The 21,551-nt window shown below is 38.0% G+C and overlaps 2 protein-coding genes and 1 long non-coding RNA gene across 4 annotated transcripts in view; 2 read left to right on the forward strand and 1 right to left on the reverse strand.

Moving 5' to 3' along the window:
- The window catches only part of dhrs7ca (dehydrogenase/reductase (SDR family) member 7Ca), a 6,087-nt gene extending 3,545 nt beyond the window's left edge, over positions 1-2,542 (forward strand). The window contains exons 4-8 of the mRNA XM_016441839.1: positions 750-862; positions 975-1,185; positions 1,663-1,755; positions 1,896-2,051; positions 2,176-2,542. Coding sequence (XP_016297325.1) covers positions 750-862; positions 975-1,185; positions 1,663-1,755; positions 1,896-2,051; positions 2,176-2,384 — 782 coding nt within the window. The 3' untranslated portion in view covers positions 2,385-2,542. The remainder of the gene's footprint in view (positions 1-749; positions 863-974; positions 1,186-1,662; positions 1,756-1,895; positions 2,052-2,175) is intronic.
- Positions 2,543-4,178: 1,636 nt separating this feature from the next.
- LOC107654654 (uncharacterized) lies at positions 4,179-4,972 on the forward strand. The gene is made up of 3 exons (XR_001630356.1): positions 4,179-4,233; positions 4,480-4,599; positions 4,686-4,972. It is a non-coding gene; the product is annotated as an uncharacterized LOC107654654 (long non-coding RNA).
- Positions 4,973-8,709: 3,737 nt separating this feature from the next.
- radil2a (Ras association and DIL domains 2a) overlaps positions 8,710-21,551 on the reverse strand; it is a 42,866-nt gene continuing 30,024 nt past the window's right edge. The window contains exons 11-16 of one of the 2 annotated variants that reach the window (XM_016441841.1): positions 19,469-19,613; positions 19,027-19,205; positions 16,658-17,000; positions 14,073-14,194; positions 11,639-11,778; positions 8,710-9,573 (exon numbers count right to left, since the gene is read on the reverse strand). In XM_016441841.1, the coding sequence (XP_016297327.1) occupies positions 9,486-9,573; positions 11,639-11,778; positions 14,073-14,194; positions 16,658-17,000; positions 19,027-19,205; positions 19,469-19,613 (1,017 nt within the window). In that variant the 3' untranslated portion in view covers positions 8,710-9,485. Of the gene's footprint in view, positions 9,574-11,638; positions 11,779-14,072; positions 14,198-16,657; positions 17,001-19,026; positions 19,206-19,468; positions 19,614-21,551 lie in introns of both variants that reach the window. The other variant, XM_016441840.1, reaches the window with a different exon arrangement.

Below are 21,551 nucleotides of genomic sequence, written 5' to 3' on the forward strand. Positions count from 1 at the left end.
CTATCAGTGTACCTATTAGTTCACTTTTAGTATAGTTGCAGTACAAACTAAAAACATAGATGTAAACTAGCTGTGTACTCAAAGTTTACTACTCTTATACTTAAAAGTATACTTTTATATACTAGAAAGTGGGCCAATTTATGGCGCTTTTCCACTGCGTGGTACAGCACGGCACGGTTCGGCTCGGCACGATTTGCGTTTCCACTGCAGTTCAGTACCGCTTTAGAGTGGGCGGGGTTATTCACGTCACGTCACGTTTTGGTAACGGTACGGTTCAGTTGGAACTCCAACCGAGGTGGTACTAAAAAAGTACCAGGTACCAGGTACTGTACCCAGTGGAAAACCCCCCAAAAAGTGAACCGTACCGAGCCGTACCATGCAGTGGAAAAGCACCATTAGTCCCAAGGAGTATTGAAATAGTACATTTACAAGTATACTACTAGTACACTGATATTTGTATACTTACTACATAAAGTATACTTAAAAATATACTTGAACTTTACTTAAGTATACTTAATAAAATAAACTTGACGTATACTACTTTTTGGTAAGGGTTGGCAAGATTAAAAACTGTAGGTTTAATATATTGAGACATATATTGTAAGGACATGAAAATGTATTGCAGGATAGGAATGACAGACTGGCCTAATCTAAAATAAATGCTCTTGTGAGACTGTGATGAGCCATGTTTGCAGATGAATTGCATATTTGTTGTTTAAACTCGGTTGTTTACATTGTGATCATCGTAGAATGTGCACAACTCTTCCATACTGGAGGAGCCAGACTGATCCTTTGCGGAAGTAACTGGGAAAAGTTGGAGACTCTAGCTGAGAGGCTGATGACTGAATCAGATCCAGCACTTGTGAGTGCAGAATCACCAGTAACTGAATGACGATTGTCTGAAACATTTAGCAATGTGTTTTTTAAGACTGTAGTTCAGCGTGACTTGGTTCAGTTCTAACTTTACTGCTTAGACATTTCCGCCCAAACTAGTGGAGCTGGACTTCAGTAACATGGAGAGCGTTCCTGATGTGATTTCTGAGATCCTGGAGTGTTACGGCTGTCTGGATGTTCTCATCTTCAATAGCAGTATGAAGGTGAAGGCTCCTGTACAGTGTCTGTCCCTCGAGATGGACAGGATCGTCATGGATGTGAACTACTTTGGGCCGATCACGCTGGTTAAGGGTAAAACAACAGTTACTCTGAGTTGTGTTGAAGCGTTTTTAATTAAGTGCATTTCAATAATGGCAAATCTCTGAATAGTTTTAGCATGATAATGGATATGACAACGTTAATGTATTTATGTTTTGGCGAATGAATTTGCTACGCTGATGCTGCAGAGAAAGTATGGACTTGATACTTCCAATAGATATACAGACACGCTGCTGTGAGCATGTAAGACATGTTCATGAATAGTCATACATAAATCCTGTAGCAGATGAAAACAGGTGGAGCTGGGGGAGGTGGAGGGTTTCAGAAGGACCAGCTCACAGCGAACATTAAACTAGACTATTAAAATGTTGAGTATCTCACTGGCTGAAGATACAACAGGGGCCCAATCAGCTTGTGCCATGTCGTAAATTCTAGCAGATTGCTTGTAAAAAACATATCAGCCTGTTTCATCTGGAGTTTCATGACTGAACTAGATATTTACCGTCACAGGTGTTCTCTCGTCACTGATCTGCAGAAGAACAGGTCACATTCTTCTAGTCAACAGCATTCAGGGAAAACTGACGATGCCCTTCCGCGCCACCTGTGAGTTTTTGTGTCTAGTTTACCTGGATGTTACTGAATATAAACTTAAATGTTCATAACACTAATCAACAGTTATAAATATATGAAGATGTCTTGAATTTATATATCTTTGTCAGTGTAAGATGTTCTGCATTGTTTAGATGCTGCCTCCAAGCATGCCGTTCAGGCTTTCTTTGACTGTCTGCGGGCTGAGGTTCAGGAATATGGAATAACTGTCAGCACTGTCAACCACACCTTCATAAAGACTCCCAGCACAAACTCAGAGGATGAAATCACAGCAAAATCCGTGTGGACAGGTGAGTGAACTACATTGACAGTTCATAATGCAAAGACAGCAAAGAACATGGTTTGTAGCTCATAACATCTTGCTTGTTTGTCCACTAAATTGCCTTGGACTTTCTGTTTGGACACTGGCTGCAGACGTCAAACCCAACTCCCTTGGTGTGACCCCTAAAGAGATGGCAACTGAGCTCCTGAAGACTCTGAACAGTAAGAAGAAGGAGATCTTGATGGCCCACTCCATCTCTAAAGCAGCTCTCTATGTCAGATCTCTCTTTCCCAACTTGTTCTTCGCCATCATGGCAAAAGGAGTCAGAAACACTGCAGCTGTGGAGATGCCTGATGATTGAAGGACATTGGTTTTTACTAGAGCTGTATACTATTAAAAATGTGCCACTGTGCTGTAGTTCTTAAATTAGAAGAAAACTTTCAAGTCAGTATGACTGTGGATTTGCTGTGACTTTGTGAGTCTTGGAAAAAACAAAGAAATAAATCTGAAATCAATCAACCAATATCTATCTATCTATCTATCTATCTATCTGATGGTTTCTATCTATCATCTTTCTTTCTATCTATCTATCTATCTATCTATCTATCTATCTATCTATCTATCTTTTTAAACTTACAGATAAGCCAACATAAAGTTTTTCTTCACGACATCCGCTAATCTAGTTAATTGTGTATTTAAAGTTCAAATGTAATATTTAAATAGGATCATGTGAGTGGTGGTGGTCAGATGTGAGAGAGGATTACCGTTTTTCTCAGTCGCTTTGGTGCATTTCTCGAATCATCCTTAATATTGGCAAAGAAGTATGTGCATTTCTCAAAACAATTCGTACAAACAGCACCACACATGCAAAAGCCTGAAACTTACTCAAAATCTTCAGTTCATCTCTCAAAAGTAAGTATTTATGTCAATGAACATATCAGTGCCATCAGAATGAAAAGTCCTTGTGTCATTGTTCACAAACAAGATAGTCAAAATGCTTAGTCATGTTGCCAATATAACAGTGCACTCTGTTAGTATGTAAACTATGGCAACAGTTTGGATGACAGTTACTGTATTAAAATGCAGAAGGCTGCACTTCTTCTGTATGCCATATATCCATTTCAAAAGTACAAATTTACACACTACTGTATGTGGGGTATTGATTGAAAGAGACTGGATAGGATTCACAGTACAACGTCATTGTAATGTGAAAAGAAAAGGAAATATGGGCACAAAGGCAAAAATACAAAATTAGAAAGGCAAACACTGTAAACCCACCTCAGCCATTGTAAGCCATGATTGACAACACGGTCCACAATAGTGGCCCTTATTTCATCTACGTGCCTTGGCCAATATGTCCGTTGTCTCTTCTGCCTCTTCCTCTGTTTTGCCTCTGTACCCTTCCACCATGCATCCTTACTCCTATTCATCCTCTCAGCTGTTGACCCTGATCATTTCCTAGATGTTCATCCATTGTCAGAATTTGTAACTCTTGTGTTGTCCTCTGCTATATGCTTTCCAGTTGAAGGTTCATGAGATGCACCTTTGAGCTATTTCAGAGAACTGGTTTATAATTGGTTGATCTACATTTTCTTCATTAGTGAAAGTCCAGATTTACCTCCACAATTCATAGCAAATTTACAAAAATCTAATAGAAATGTGAAGAAAATATGCTTTGACAGTTTATGAGGTCAAGGTCAACCATTTTGGATTTAATTGCTTATACGATGAACTAATGACGACTATTGCACAGAGAACTATATAATATATTTTGAGCAACATGACATTAGCACCTGATAATGTAGGACACTGCAGACAAATATACATAATCATTTGCATAAATGTACCAAAGCAATGGCAACTTGTTCAAAAGAATGAGAAACTGCTTTTATGATGTGCACAAGTGACTAGATGATGTGGAGGTTGAACAAGTAGCTTTGAGAATTTCATTTCTGATCTGAGAAATGCACCAAAGCGACTGAGAAAAACTGTAATACCATTACAGCGTTCTCTGCTGTTACTGTACAGCTCTGTTTGGTGACGTCACATCATGGCGTGATACATACTGTCTCAAAACTGTATCTTTCGGTTCAGTCAAGGATATAACAACAGTCAGCGGCTCAGCAAATGTTGTGGATCTACAAACTTCTCGAACAATGTGATACACGATAGACAGAATCAGCGTTTCACAGTAACTCTTGACTGTGGCGGTAAGAGAAAAGCACGTTTTCATGTCTTTTTGACGTTCTGTCTCAAAATCCAGTGAGCTGCCTATTTAGACAGCATTTCTGACCATCAAAACACAGCTGATTCACAACGCGCCGTCCACTAGTTAGTCAGCACTTTTGGTTATTATTAGACGGACTGTATAGGCTCAAATCAAATTTCATGTGATTTAGTCAACAACAACAACAATAGGCTAATAATAATAATTTCCCCCTTGTAATCTGAATCAGGAACAGTGAGTAGTGCAGTACTGAAATACACTTCTCAGTCATGATCAGCAGGTGGAGTTGATCTCTACAGAGGGTCCTGAATCACACAGGGGTAAAGGTGCAGCAGCACATTTGGCAAAGGTAAAATCGCTCTTTAACTTCCTCAGTTCTTCATGTTCTGCTGTTTCCTGAAACTCAATATTGAACATCTTTTTTTTCTTCTCTAGGCTGCTTTGGATTTTGTTGTCGAAGAAAATTTGACAGCGAGGATATCCTGTTGGTACATTAGAAAATATGTAGATGAAAATCCACATCTTGGATACCAGGCTTATATTGAAGACAAATAAAGGCAGAATTAAACAACGTCTTAACGGAAGATTTTACATAGGCTACGTCTTACCTCCTTTACCTGACTCCTTGCAGTCTTATGCAGAGGCGTATTATATAGGCGCACGTGCCCTCTCAGATTTTTGAGCCAAGTGGATTTTGAATGCAGCTTCCAAAAGACAAAAAATAGCCGATTAATAATTTCTATATTTAATACAATCACACCGGCGTGATTAGAACGCTCAGTGCACCATATCATCAGCTGACTCTATCCCGAGTTGAAGCACTCTCAAAAAAATAAAAACAAAAATATGTTAAACACTGAAGCTGTATACACTGTGAAATTAATCTCTTACTTACATTGTACGTACATCTGCGCTTTGTTGTTTATGATGAGAGAATTCGCAAGAGTCCGGAATTCAGTCAGAGAACCGGCGCGCACTCAACAAAACTGTTGAGTTTTTCAACGATGACTCAACTGAACGCCTCTGATTGGCCATTGCATTCCTAAGCTCAACAGAATTGTGTGTGAATGGGTAAAATGTGCAACACTTTAAAAACGCCTAAAATGAAATACGGTGCAAAAACACACGCTCCGCCTATGATGGACACATTTATTGTATTAATGCTGAATGAGAGAGGTAGGCTGCGGGAGAACGCCGTTTGCTTTCAGTTTCGCACTGAATTAGCCAGCCTAATTCGTTTTGGCTTGTTTAGCAACTTTTATTTTTCATTCTTGTTTTCTTCTGAAACCGTTCAATATAGCCTATAGGCTAGGTATTGTGTTTATTGTTTGTACATTATAACATTTCGCTTTATTTACCGGTGTTATTTATCAATGTAATAATGGTTTGTGCTTATGTGTGTTTAACCTAAACTACAACGTAACATTAATGTAGACCTACATACCGGTATCTAAATATGATTTTATAATTTTATGCTATATAGACCTACCACATTATTGGCATTTTATAATACTTCTGTGGATATGTTGATGAAAGTACCTCAAAAGTAACTCAAAAGTAGTGTAACACATTACAATTCAGAGACAGCAATATTGTAATGTAACTAATTACTTTAAAAAGAAAGTAACTAGTAATATATAATGTATTACATTTTGGAAGTAACTTGCCCAACACTGTTCATTAGTATAAACAGATATTCATTCACTAGTATAAACATATTTTTCACTATATAAACAGATATTCATTCACAATATAAACTAATATTCATTCATATCTGAATGATGTTTGTCTCCCTCTGCTGGACTGAACAGAGCAAACCTCCAGCCAGATCAGACACTTGCACATTCATTCTTGAGGATTGGAGAAGAAACCACGACGAGAGACCAGAAGTTACATTAAATATTTCTCATGTATGCTCATGGCAAATGCTTTCTTACCAATGCTGTACAGAAGACAGTGTAAGACCTGTTTAAACAACAGTCATTTATGCATTTATCATTTCACAATCACTGCAAACTGCAGAATCTCAATACAAGCTACTCATAATTGAAAATATTTCAACAAAGGTAAATCTACTCTTCGTAAAAAAAAAAAAAAGTTTCACTTCACTTTGTGAATCTGTGAAAACGTATTTTTCCTCGGTCAACAGCAAAGAGTCGACAAAGTATGTTAGGAATGATTATTAAAGAAATGTATTTCAAGAAAGATCTTAATTCTCATTGAGAGCATTCCTCATTTATGTTACACACAAAACACGCCACCTGTTGGCTTGGCATGCTCTTCACAGTGCTTTATAGCATGCGTTTGCGTTTTCATGTGGAAGACGATTTTTGTAAAGGGGTCATATGATGCTGCTAAAAAGAACATTATTTTGTGTATTTGGTGTAACGAAATGTGTTTATGCGGTTTAAGGCTTTCTTACCAATGCTGTACAGAAGACAATGCTGTAGAGTTTAAACAACAGTCATTTATGCATTTATCATTTCACAATCACTGCAAACTGCAGAATCTCAATACAAGCTACTCATAATTGAAAATATTTCAACAAAGGTAAATCTACTCTTCGTAAAAAAAAAAAAAAGTTTCACTTCACTTTGTGAATCTGTGAAAACGTATTTTTCCTCGGTCAACAGCAAAGAGTCGACAAAGTATGTTAGGAATGATTATTAAAGAAATGTATTTCAAGAAAGATCTTAATTCTCATTGAGAGCATTCCTCATTTATGTTACACACAAAACACGCCACCTGTTGGCTTGGCATGCTCTTCACAGTGCTTTATAGCATGCGTTTGCGTTTTCATGTGGAAGACGATTTTTGTAAAGGGGTCATATGATGCTGCTAAAAAGAACATTATTTTGTGTATTTGGTGTAACGAAATGTGTTTATGCGGTTTAAGGTTCAAAAAACACATTATTTTCCACATACTGTACATTATTGTTTCTCCTCTATGCCCCGCCTTTCTGAAACGCGTCAATTTTTATAAAGAATATCTCTTTGGATTTGAGACTTTAGTCTTTGCAACTTTACAGATCTTCTTTATGCACCAAGAGCTTGTAACACTCCAAAGAGAAAGGAAAAATTGGCAATTATTCAGTCAGAACATGATAATGATTTTACGCCCTGTTTGAAATGACAAATCGAGTCAAGCACATTGTATTTTGGGATACAATATTCAGCTGAAAAAACTGCTAAAACCAGCCTAAGCTGGTTGGCTGGTTTTAGCTGGTCATCCAGCCTTGCCTTAGCTGGTCATAGCTGGTCAGCAGGCTGGTTTTTTAGAGGGGTTTTGGCCACTTCTTTAGCTGGTCAGGCTGGGAGACCAGCTGGAACAACCAGCTAAAACCAGCTTGACCAGCCTAGCCAGGCTGGGAGACCAGCTTAAACCAGCTAAAACCAGCCAACCAGCTTAGGCTGGATTTAGCTGTTTTTTTTTTTTTTTCAGCAGCAACATTCTGGCAAAAGTAGCTCATGTGAATATTCCATACAGATCATACAGAAAATCTGAACACTGTTACGAGTTCACATCCTATATTAAGCATAGTATGTCAGTCTGCTCTTCTGAACATAGCGGATGTAATGCCTGAGGTCTTATTGGATCAGACATGAAGTGACGGCCACAAACCCAATGTCTGTGTAAATAAAACAGCGCTGGAGTCTGAGAGAAAATCAAGATGACAAAGATTTACATAATGCAGAATGAATTTAGAGTCATAAACGTATTAAAAATATATAGTTACTATTTAACATTAATATTCAAACTAATTCTGTTCAGCAGCTTTGCAGAATTCATTAAAATCTCTTTGAACTTTGTGTAAAGAGGTGAACGTGTCTAAACGGCATATTCAAACCCAGTGTCTCAGCATGAGCTCCAGTATATGGTGTGTATGTGTGTGTCGCTGCTGCAGTGGAAACTTCACTCAATAAATGCTCTATATAAATGGCATTGAGTTTTGCGGTGAGCAGCATTTTCATCCAGACTCACCCTTGAGCTCTGCCATGTTCTGCTGCAGCTCAAAAAGCAGCTGAGCTCCTCATTTACACTGAAGTGTGTGCTGCTTCATTTAGATTTCATTTGTAAACCTCTGCAGACTAACAGTCCAGCAGAGCAGTTCAACCAGTTAAAGACCCTCTGAATTTCAGACTGCAATTCATGTCTGGTAGTATTAAGGCCATTTATATGCATGCTACTAAACATTAACAAAATGATCTTTTTCAGATTTATTTGAAATTTCTAATACCTATAAGCAATTAAAATGACAACCACCTAACTGTGCATGTAATACTGCATGATCATCTTGTCCATAAGGATTATGGGATATTCTGATGGAGTTTATATGCATACTATATATATATATATATATATATGTTAATAAAATGAATGGAATTAAATTTAAATTAAACAAATTGAAAGTCAAATAAAATAAACAACAAACAAAAACAGTTTATCTCTTTTCCCTAAAAAGAAATAAAATATCACACTTGTACATTAACAGTTAGCAATATAAATAATACAAACAAATGCTTTTTTAATGCCATCATGAACACTGATGACACAATATAACACTGTTTCTCAGGAACTGAGTAAGAACATCATTTATGACATCAGGAACCTCACAAGTAATAATAACATGAAATGGCATCAATGTGAAAATGGTACATAGTTTCATAACATCAGCAACATGAACCACTTTAATAGTGATACTTTGGCTACATATTAAAAACGGACTAAAAACTAATGTAGTTCTGACTGATATTTCCAGCAGTATTTGGATGTTATGAACAGAGAATGGATTTGTGTGACTCTCTTTCTCTTCCAGTTTGAGCTTTAGGGAAACTGAAATCACCCTGTCTGGACCACAACTATTTCTCAGGAAACCAGAAAATGACAGACAGACAGATTCTAAACAAAAATAAACACCAGAAAACATCTGGCAAACTATGTTACATAAAATAAACAAAGAAAAGTGTTAAATAAACGCTACTATAAAAAGAAGAAATCAACATATTATTCTGCCCATTTGAGACTTTGACAAATCCACCAACAAAGAGACAAAGCCAGCAGAAGCAACAACAACAACAACACAAACAGCAACATTAATGAATCCATTTTAATTGCCTTCCTTTGGTTTCAGGAATAAATCTGAGTTCCAGTGCCTGAGATTTGACTGAATGGATCAGTGAGGAACGATCAGTCCAAAGATACCGTCAATCATCCAGACGAGTCTGTTTTGTTTCTCAGCATCTGGTGATCAAGCTCCTGGATTCAGTTTTGGCCACCAGTAATCGGAGCGAATCGTTGGATGTTCGGAAGAGTTCTCTTCCACTGACAGGAAAAGACAGAGCATTCGGTCAGTTTTAGTGCCAAGAACATCTATAAAACCTCTCTATTAAATCTTATAAAAGTGAATCTCACTAAACCTGTCCAGAACATTGCCAGGTCTTTTGACTCTAAAATCAAATAAAGAAATAAGAAATTATATTTAGCTTAAAGGGGTGGTTCACTGCGATTTCACTTTTTTAATGTTAGTTAGTGTGCAATGTTGGTGTTTGAGCATAAACAATATCTGCAAAGTTACAAAGCTGAAAGTTCAATGCAAACGGAGATATCGTCTTTTAAAATTCTGGCAGTTTAACGCCTACAAAAATGGCTGGTAGGGACTACAACAAGTTACTTCCTGGGTTCGTGACATCACAAACCCTGATAAACCCCGCCCTCTGGAAAAGGCAGCAAAGGGGGCAATGCCATGCTGCGCTGCTTTAGAGAAGAGGAAGAGAAAACTAGAGGTGCACGTAAAAATCTGTTCATATATGAATCGCGATTCTGTCTTCTAACGATTCTAATGTATTCACAAGTTTCAAAATCAATGTTCTAAAGCAGCGGTTCTCTACTGTTCCTCGCGTTCCCCTGCTCTGCACACGCTCTGCATCTCTCTCTCTCTCTCTCTCTCTCTCTCATTGAGCTCAGCTCCAACAATGAACTGTTCCAATTATACACTTATTTTCACATAGCTATGAGAAGCGTTATACATGGACGTGCATGCGGTTGCCGTACTGTATTAAAGCTTTAATGTCGTTTTATTAGGCTATTGCGGCACGTTTCTTTGTGAAATTAAAATATAACAAAACTAAAATGAAATTTTAAAACAAACCCCAAATCAAACAAGTTACCCAAATAAAATAAATCTCTTAATATAAACAAACTAAGGCTTTGTCTGTGCTCTTTCCATTTAAAATTAGAGGCAACCACTGGATTTTTAATCACGGTCCAAACAAAGATGCTGCATGTGTGGAATAAAGGTAAATGATGTGAAAAATAATGCTTCTTTTTTTTTTTTAAATGAAGCATTAACACATGTTAGACTGCACCCCATAAACACAATCAAGCCTAGAAAAAACCCAGTGAACCACCCCTTTAAGAAAATAGATAGGGATGTAACTCAACTCACGATTCGATTCACAATTCGATTTTCTCACGATTTATTTTTTACAAAATGAGATTGAAGACATTATACAGTAAATGAAAAGGCGGTCCAAACAAAGATGCTGCATACATGCAACATGAGCAGTTTTTAATCTAAATTAGACTGTATAATTTCGAAATTTGAAGCAACATCAGAATGGTCTGACTTTAGTTTTGTGAAACTATACTACATAAAACAAGCTCGCGGTTAATCGTAATATCTCTAAAAATAGCCATAAAGATTTAGTTTTTACTGTAATGCAAAAACAAACAAATAAATGATGATAGTAATGAAGTATTACATAAAAAGAAGGATATTTACACCTCATGCTACTATTTGTTGTACCGTATACAAGCATGACAATTAACATTGATAATAATGTGAATGAGAAAAAAAATATATCCCAAAATATTTTGGAATCAATAAATCAAAACATTGGAATGGTCCTAAAGTAGGCTTCATTTTCTTTCAACAAAATATGCTTTATTATTGTTTCTTTTGATTTTATGGTTAAATATGACATTTTTAATACAATTAGACATATACAGAAAAAAAAAAACAAGGTATATTTTTATATATAACCCTGACTGACAGCACCTGTATCAAAAGCATCCAGTACTGTGGACAATTTCGTATTAGTGGAAATTAGTATGAAAGCTAAAGTTGATGTGTGTCATTTTTGCACCACTAGTGGCAGCAGACAGAACTGCATAAATAAATCTCCTGTTTCCCAAACTCTCTGCCATTGGTTGGAGAAGCAGGTAGTCCTGCCCATGGTGAGCCATATCACCAAAAAATTAAACCCCACAATAATTTTCAGCCTTTTGACAATATTCAATATACAAATGGACACAAGTAGGATGTATTTTGACACCGTTCAGCAGTAAGGCAGCATGATGAATGTTTAGAGAAGTGTCTGGTGTTCACCTGTGGTAGTCCATTCCCACCAGACTGACTCCACTGACAGCGAGGATGCGGTCGCCCACTCTTAGTCTCTGACTGAGGGCTGCTGGGGAATCGGGCACCACTGACTTCACGTAGATCCCACTCACTCGCAGAGGAGTTTTCTATCACGAACAAGACAAAACAAAGTGAAAACGAGACAAAATGAGTACATGACTACATGGTGATCCAACAGCAACAGGAAATGAATGAGTTTGATTCTCCTCTGTATCAGTCTAGTGGAACTGATGTATTTGTTTGAGAGCGTCCTGCGTCACAAGGGGAAAGCAAAGGTTTTACTGTCTCTGAAGGCTCAACCACACAGTCATCAGGTTCTTACTTCATCTTATTGTTAACATCAACTCTACTTTTTCAATGACAATGCAGTTCTGGGAAACGCAGTGTTCAGTCAAGCTCTGGACTCATTACTGGCTTCAAAAGACGATCAGTGTGTCCAACGCAAACCCATTCATCCCCTACTGAGCCGCTTCTCGTAAAACGAACCCCCCACACATGCACCTCACAGCTAACACCTAAGTCAGCAATACCAAGTGATTTACAGGGCCAAACTCTCCGAGGAAGCGAACAAAGCAGCCCTAAGAGACTATGGCTCTGTTCCAAAAGCTAATGAGCTTCCTACATAGGCAGCATTCACAGATGCAAATCTGATGTGAAGGCTTTAAAAACGACAAGATTATGCTGTCGCCCACGTCATCTTTGGCCAAAACCAAATCTAAGGTAGCAACCCATTTAGCAGAAATCTAAGGTAGAATTAAGTGTCCTTTACATAGAAGACAATCCCATAACACACGGCGACAATTTCAGTGAAGAAACCTAGTCTGAAGATGCTAACTGTTTATTATACATATAATTAAATAAAATAGGCCTACTTTACCAAATATGAGTGTGCAACCTTACGCCGGGTTCCGACTACACGATATTTTTGTCGGTCACGATAGTCACAGTGTCAGATTACACGATTTTGACTCCTAAAATCTTGTCGTGGACAAGAAACATGTCAGACTACACGTTGCTTCCCGACCATTCATCGCGTGCCGTCTTTAACGACGCACGTGATGCCATCGAGAAGGCGGAACTAGCGACTGACTTCCGAAAACAAGAGTGTAAACATTGCTGAAGCGCTTCCGCTATAGTTCGCCAACATTTTTCTTTCTTTGTTCTGTCGTGGTAGTCCTTCGATGACACATCATACAGGCAGGAGTACTGTTGCCACAGCTCCACGAACCTTCCCTCCATAATTCCACCTAGCAGCACCATCATCTCTCTTTCGTTTTGCCATGTTTGAAACCTGTGTATGAAAGAGCTTCTGTGCTGCTACTGGTCAACGTCACCAATGTGACAGAACTCGTCGTGGACGACGGAAAAAAAATTAAACATGCTAGTATTTCTGTCGTGAAGCATCGCAGACGCGGAATCGGTTGTCGTCCACTATGACACACTACATGTGCTGAAACGATGGAATCTTGCGTCCCGACGCCCATTGTCGTTTACGAATCCACACGACACCCTACGTCAAGCAAATCGTGGCAAAATCGGGCTAAAATCGTGTAGTCTGAACCGGGCATTATAAAGCAATAGTGTCTCTTCAGAAGACTTGGATTAAATGGTTTGATTCATGTGGATTACTTCTGTAATGTCTTTATGAACTTTTTGAAGCGTCAACATTGTGGGTGAATGGATTTTCAATTCTCTCAGGTGAACGAAAGTCTTATGGGTTTGTATGTAATGACATGAGTGAGTAGCCTAAATGATAACAGAATTTACATTTTTGGGTGAAGTATCCCTTTAAAGGTTTTTATGCTGTCTATATAGGCTGTATCCAGCAAGGCAGCTCACTAGTTTTTGGAACAGAGCCTACATGTGCTTAACCGTACAGATCTAGTGTAGCCCTGATTATTTTTAGTCATAACAGCTGTTGATTGGCCTAGTTTTTAAGGTGTTGAGAAGTTGTGCAGCAAGTGCTCAAATTGCGTTACAGTTTATATTTGACTAGCACGTTTTCTACACAACAGTGTCTACAGAGATATGGATATGAAATACCTTCTGTATCACAACGAAGGAACAACTATAAAAGACAATATGCTAAACAGTTCATCAGAAGGGCATTATTTTGCTTAAAATGAGAGTATGTGTGTGTCAAACAAAAACATATCCATTTGTCATTTTCCAGCTAAATTCTCATTACCGCAAGGCAAAAAATTATCTCATTCTCATTAGCGTTAATCTGCCTCAGTAATTCACATACTGTGCAGTTTGCCTACTATATACTGTAGCAACAGTATATGCTACTATGTACATAGTCTAGGAGAGACGTGTGCACTAGCATAAAGGCGAGAGACAAGTACACAAGTACAGAATGAGAAGTAGAAAAGAAAAATACATCACAAGTCATTCTCACCATTCCATCCATCAGCGCCAGCCCAAGACCGTGAGGTCCTTTCATCAGCTCTACGGTGAACACCTCATCTCTATCATCCTCATCCTCTGTTCTTTGGTCTTTGTTTCCTGCGATGCCGTTCTCTACTGAGAAAACAAAATCAAACATCACATTATCAGCTCAGGGTCTTCTCTAGTTCAGAAGCACAAGCAAATCAAACGTCACTGAATGTACAGGTCATACATCACCTCATATTCAGAAAGAAGAAATGATATTTAGCATGAAGAACATGAAAGTTGTTTTTAGGATTATGAAGATTACTATAATTGTGATTATTTCATGACAGTCAGAATGAAATCAGAATTGAAGGTCCTATTGGAAAAATCCAAATCTCCCCATAAACAAGTCAACTGACAGATGCCGATTTTCACAGCAGGTTTGGTTTGTCATAAACATCAGTCAGTTCTGCATATCGCATATGATACGCACGTATGAACACTGATTTTATGACATCTTTTCATGTTCCCATAAAGATCTTCTGCTCTGGGCTGGTGGAAACACAGGGTTTTCCTCCAGCGCTCGGCCACCCGGCCAGCGTCCTGAACAATGCCCGTCCCGATTAAGATTCCAGCCAGCAAGCCAACTGTAAATTCCCATGATCCTTTATCCACTGCTCTTTTTTCTCCTGACATCACCACCTCTCTGTAATTCCTGAACCAGATTATAGGATTTGTGCCACAACCAAAACAGCGGGATGAATTAGTGACCAAAACCAGTGTGGTCTAAGCAGAGTCCCTTGATGAGGAAAATCCACACTAGTCTTTAGAAAGACGAGGCGGGAAACCAATGGGAACAGGATGCCACATGTAGAGCTTTACCACTCTTAATCTATATGTATTTTAAATGTACAAATGTCCATATTACTGTATGTTTGAGTGTAGAAATGATTTTAGTTCATACTGTACTTCAACAGTTTCAGCTCTACATTCTGGCTGAACTGCGTTTGAAGCCGTTGTTTGAAGCTGCCAATTTGCTTGGCGGCATAAAGAGTCATACAGTTGAAAACATCGACTCATTGTTTCTTGTGAATGTGCATCAGATATCTACGCGAAGTCAAGATTATTTAGGAATGACGTTTTTTTGTTGCTTCATAAAATACGGTTTCAACCACTGGAGTCAGAAGGATTACTTTTATGATGCTTTTATGACCTTTTTGGAGCTTGACTGTTTTGGTGGAATGGAATTTCAGTGGAGGGATAGAGATCTCTCAGGTTTAATTAAAACTACCTTAAAATTGTGTTTCAAAAATGAACAAAAGTCTTATGGGTTTGGAACGACGGGGTGAATAAATGATGACAATTTTCATTTTTGGGTGAACTATGCTTTTAATCTTATGAATTACGCTTATACGACTTGGAAGAATTCTTTAGTTATAATTATATATGATGTTGCAATTATACTGAATATTGGCATCATTTATCTTACTCTTGCAGCTGCCGTTTTATAAATGCAAAAACGTTACTGAAGGCTGTGTGCCACAGTTAAAATAAATTCACTAATTTAACATGGTTAAAAAAACATGCTAATATTTAATATTTTTTCTCAAGTTTATCATGTTGTAAAAACAACTTTTACCAGTACAATTTCCTTGTACTTTTGTACTTCGTACAAGTACAACTATATATTGATTTAGACTTCAACTTCAACCCCCCCAAACATACCATGTGTTTTTTGTTTTTTTTTGGACATGCACAATGGTTTTCCCAGGGTATTCTCTGAAGTACCATGGTATATGAAAATGGCAGTCATCCATTAGCATGGAATTATCATCACTGAACCATAGTACTATTTGCATACTTTGCTTTAGTTCATGAAAGCTTTGTGTTTATTGCTTTCCAGTGCTGTAAAAATTTATGATCTGTTTTATGATTTCATCATGGAAATCATTTCTTGTCTTTGATGAAACAGCAAGAGTTATTATTGTTTTCCTACAAATGTCTCTACAATAAATTTTAAAGAGCTTCATCTTGGGAGTCATATTTAGGCCAAGGCATAATTTTGATTGCTTAATTTCCAATAACGATTCATTTAGTAATTCTAAGTAAGAAATAAAGTGCTCAGGAATGCCAATTCTGAATATTCACCTGATCCCAACACCAGTTTCAAAGACTCAATCTTGAACCCTTGAACACTCTTTAAGCTCTACAGTGACCTCATCTGACCTTTGCTCATTGTATAAATATATTATGTGTGGGAGAGCATTCTGGAGAGGAGGAGGGCTGGTTTCCTCGTGCAGCCAGAGCACACAAACCCAACTCCACATCAACACCAGCACCTCCCATACGCCTCCAAAGACAATACACCCTGCCTTTGAAATCAGGGAACACGCTATGGGATGAACATGGGATATTTCTCAGAGTACAGCTTACAAACAAACAGAAGATGACTAGTACTAGTGCTCAAGTAGGTTTAAATCTTTGTAAAACTATATGCATATGCAAGAAACATTGTATTTTCCCATTTTTTGTTTTTCACCAGAATCTGGTGGAGAGAAGCAGATCAACATATGTTTTGGTGTCTGCTTGGTCATGGTGAAGTGATGTTACCTTTCCTGTGCTGGCGTGCCATCTGCTGGGCCGCCCCCACCAGCAGACTGGCTTCAAGTTCGGCTTGGTCAAGACTCTGAGGGGTGTTGGGAGGCGTCAGCAGGCAGGAGGGGTCGAGAGCCAGACTTTTGTGGTAGCCCAGGTCTGTATTCCCAGACAAGCTGTTTTGGAGCTCCAGGCACTTGAGTTTCTGGGTCAGGACAGCCTCACACGAGCTCAAGTTACTGTGAGACCCCCGAAACTGAGGTGGTGTCATGCTGACATGTTGCTGATCCTTTGACTTTGAGTCTTGGCAGGTGATTGGTTCAGATGCGGTCTCTTCTGTCAAGTTACTGCAGGAGCCCTGAATGCATCCGAAATGTAAAAAATAATTATCAGCCCGTATTTCAGGTCATTTCATTTATTTGTATTGCACTTTTCACAATACACAACATTTCAAAGCAGCTTTATAGAAAGTCATGCAGTTAATAATGCATTAGCGCTTTACCATAGAGCAAGTTTTAGGGCTGGGCGATATGACAACACATAACAATTATTAGAGGGATCCTTCAGATTTAGATCTGGCAATATTGTATTTATAGTGTTGTCTAGTGGAGATATCAGAGAGTGCTGAAGCGACTCGGATACACGTCTGAGTGTTCAAAGGCAATTCATGGATTTTAATATTGGTCACTTCTGTTCTATTAAGAGATTTAAATGTTGGTCGATTTTGTTCTATTAAAGGGATAGTCCACCCAAAAATGTTAATTCTGTCATTAATTACTCACCCTCATGTTGTTCCAAACCCTTAAGACCTTCGTTCATCTTCGGAACACAAATTAAGATATTTTTGATGAAATGTGAGAGCTCTCAGACCCTGCATAGACAGTAACACAACTGTAATGTTCCCAGGTCCAGAAACATAGTAAGGACATCGGTAAAACAGTCCATGTGACAACAGTGGCTCAACTTCAGTTTTGCGAAGCTACGAGAATACTTTTTGAGCTCAAAGAAAACAAAAATAACAATTTATTCAACAATTCTTCTCCCCGAGTTACGTCGTCTACCATTTTAGAGTATCACAACATACGCACGCTTTCCCCAAGCATAAACAACGCTGATTACGCAGATTGTGTTCAAGCGTGCGCTTTCTCCTCCGAACGTAAACAATGCTGATTACGTCGATTACGCTCTTGGGTACTCTACAAAATGGCGGAAGACAACTCGGGGGAGAAGAATTGTTAAATAAATTATGTTATTTTTGTTTTCTTTGCACTCAAAAAGTATTCTCGTAGCTTCGCAAAACTGAAGTTGAGCCACTGTCACATGGACTGTTTTACCGATGTCCTTACTACGTTTCTGGACCTGGGAACATTACAGTTGCGTTGCTGTCTATGCAGGGTCTGAGAGCTCTCACATTTAATCAAAAATATCTTAATTAGTGTTCCGAAGATGAACGAAGGTCTTACGGGTTTGGAACAACATGAGGTTGAGTAATTAATGACAGCATTTTCATTTTGGGGTGAACTAACCCTTTAAGATTTAAATATTGTTTGGTTTTTCTCAAAACAAGAGTAAAGGCCCATTCACACCAAGAATGATAACTATAAAGATAACGATATTAGCGTCCACACCAGCGAACGATATCGTCTGTTTACTCTAAGCGCACGCGCTCTGCCGCTTTAAATTCTCAAACTCGTGATAGCAGGATGGATTCTGATTGGCTGTCAATGTTTTTATCATTCATCAGCTGGAAAAAAATCGTTCTGAAAGTGATTCCAATGATATCGTTTCTCTGTGCCTTTATCGTTAATAGTTGTGGTGTGGACTCTGCTATTCTTTAATATTGAGAATGATTTTTAGAACTATATCTCTATCGTTATCTTTATAGTTATTGTCCTTGGTGTGAACGGGCCTTAAGTGATTCTCAAAAAATATTAAGGAAAATTATGATCAGGTGTCATAGGTTAAAACGTCTGATGCTCAGGGAAAGTAATTAAGAAATTTAGACAATACTCAAGTTTTGTTGTAAGCGAGAGCAAACAATTGATAGAAAGCATCAATGAAGATGCAATTCCATTGTCTTAAGTTAAAAATAGCCAGTTGTCTAACAATCTTATGTGATTTTACCATTTTTCAAATGTAATAGTCATTTAAGCAACAACATTGAGCAATCTAGGGTATGTTTTTAATCTTAATTAGTAGCGTCTTTCGGGCAGAATAACTATAGCAGAATGACTATACTGACTTTAGTTGAAAATGACTTATTTCTAAACTACAGGGCAATGTTTCGAAATGTACCGTCAAACACCAGTTTTAAACCATTGCAATAAATGCCTGTGCATTTTCTGTGGCGTCTATAGGGAGTTAACAGGATGGAGGCGGTTTACCTGTGAGGGTTGCTGGTCAGACTGTGTCTGGCTGTCTGGGAGAGACTGGATAAACTCCTGCAGATGCTGGAGAGGAGTGAACAGCTCTGGCTCTGTGATGGGATTTCCCAGCTCCAGATAAAAAATGCTGCTGGGCAGGATTAGAGGAGGATGGTTGTCGAAACTTTCCAGGATATTAGCTAAGAGGAAAAAAACATTTTTGTTGTCAAGCACTCAGGCAGAAGAACAGATAATCTCAGTAAACTAACGTCATCACTTGAGTCTAATCTTTTAAAATAAATTAAACAATCAATCACTTCACAATATGTTTAAAAACAGAAAAGGTTCTTTATACTGACAAGGCTGTTGGTATAATAGATTTGGAAATGACAATGGTTAAATATTGGACATTGTATCATTCAGTTACAGGATGAAGTGTGTGTGAATTCATATTTGGGCTCACAGGTATTGAGGGCAGCCGCTGAATCCTCTGGAGATGGCGTCCAGCACGGAGGGCATGTCAGAGCTGTGTTGTACTCTCTCAGCATGTGATGCAGCTGTGCAGGGTTCAGATGAACAAACTCAGCTCTCAGAGTGGACCATGAAGCCTGTAAACATATATATAGATGCATAGAAGAATGAATCTGCAAGGGGCCTGGTTGTGATTGGGTCAAAAATTCACACATAAAACTAGTTTTTGGGATAAATTGTACTGAGCTCAGTGAGTAATGGCAATTTCAAACCACTCCATGCACAGATTTCTCAGCACGGCTAACTCTATTCAGGATATAAGTGTTGAACCTAAGTGTTGTGCAAACCTGCTATCAGTTGGTGTGAACATTCACAGATCACACAAATCAATTTAGATGAAAGCTGTGTATAGTCTATATAACAATGACATGCCATGTTCTCTAATAATATCACCTAAAGGGAGTATGTGCAAGGAAAAAACCAAAGGACCTAAGACTGAGCCTTGTGGAATACCCTTCTTTAGCATCGGAGCATCACATTTTACCCAGTCACATTTTCACAAACTAACTTGGTAGAATCTAAAGTAGGATAGTGCCTGTTTAGAAATGTTTACACAATATAGAATATTGTTGTGTTCTATATCGTCAAAAGTGGCACTAAGTTCAAGTAAAACAAGCAGAGAAATGCAACTCTGGTCAAATATCATGTAGTCTCAGTTCATTTCTATGCAATAATGATAATAATAGGGCGGACACACCTATTTCTAGTATTTTTGATAAAGAATTTTAAATAGGTATACAATTATTCATTTTGCAAGGGTACATTATCTCTGACAACACATGCCTTGCTTTGACAAGCAAACTCTATTCTCGAACAAGCAAAACATAATTAAAATACCACAAAGGAAATACAGCCAAAACACTTAAACAAAAGAGAACTCCCCAAACAACACTCAACATTTATGTTTTCATTCTCCTTCAGTGGTGTCTTAAGAATAGCCGATCTTAATAACAGAGTAGTGTTTTCCTCTGTCATTTTGAATCCAGAACATAACAACATCCAGAACTTGTATGCAATTAAACCAGTCTCTTCACAAAATTTAGGAAACAGCAGCTAGGAATGAACATCATACAAACTCACCAGCAGACTCCTGCAGAACCTGGCAGGATATGTTTGGCACATGGTTAAGGTTACAGCTTAGTTTAATTCAGACAGATTATCTTTATTAATGACATTTTTTGTTTAGATTTTCAGTGCTCCTTTCAGTTTAATTTGAATAAAGAATACAGTTAACGTGCCTTACACAAAAACAAAGACACTATCATATTTTAAATATGTAAGACAATATTTTAAGGGTTGCGTACATTTTACAGATAATTGCATTTACCAATTACATATACATCTACGTAATGAAATGGTCTAGGATGAATGTAGTGGGAAAGTTTTAGCTGATGCATAGACATTTTTGAGAAAAGCCTCAAACACGTGATGGGTGGTGTCACATAAGTCTGGAAAAGCTGTGAGACAGACTGAAGTCAAAACACAGTCATGCTGTTGCTTTCAACCATGTGCATTAGAAGAATGATACATATTTAATGAAGTCAGGTCTGATATAAGGTACCTGTTTTACTGATCTGACACAAGTTTAGAGTATAACTGGAATATAAAAAGGATATAAAAGTACCCAATCCCATGAGTATAGCAGGTCTAGATTTTGGATACATCAAATTTCAGATGTTCCTCCTAAGCTTCCTTAAACATAGATACAAATGAGACAATTGACAATGAATGTGGATAGCAGCCCAGATCATCTTGAATGAATTTGAAGAGAAATGTTTAAGATCTCTGATGTTTGCAGACTTGACAAACTTAAGAGCAGTCTGAGACACTGTTGAGGGACACATTTACTGGATTGTTTTCTTAAGCAAATGTCTATATTTACTTTTCATTTGATCTTATTGCTGTCTAAAAGAAATAACTGAGACATTAAGTAGGGTGACAATACGTGCCATTTTCCCAGGACGCGTCCTGGCCAGGATTTCTATATTGCCTAAAATATCTAGGTTGTGGCTTTG

Source organism: Sinocyclocheilus anshuiensis, unplaced genomic scaffold (genome assembly GCF_001515605.1).
Source record: "Sinocyclocheilus anshuiensis isolate Anshui unplaced genomic scaffold, SAMN03320099.WGS_v1.1 scaffold996, whole genome shotgun sequence".
Lineage (NCBI taxonomy): Eukaryota > Metazoa > Chordata > Actinopteri > Cypriniformes > Cyprinidae > Sinocyclocheilus > Sinocyclocheilus anshuiensis.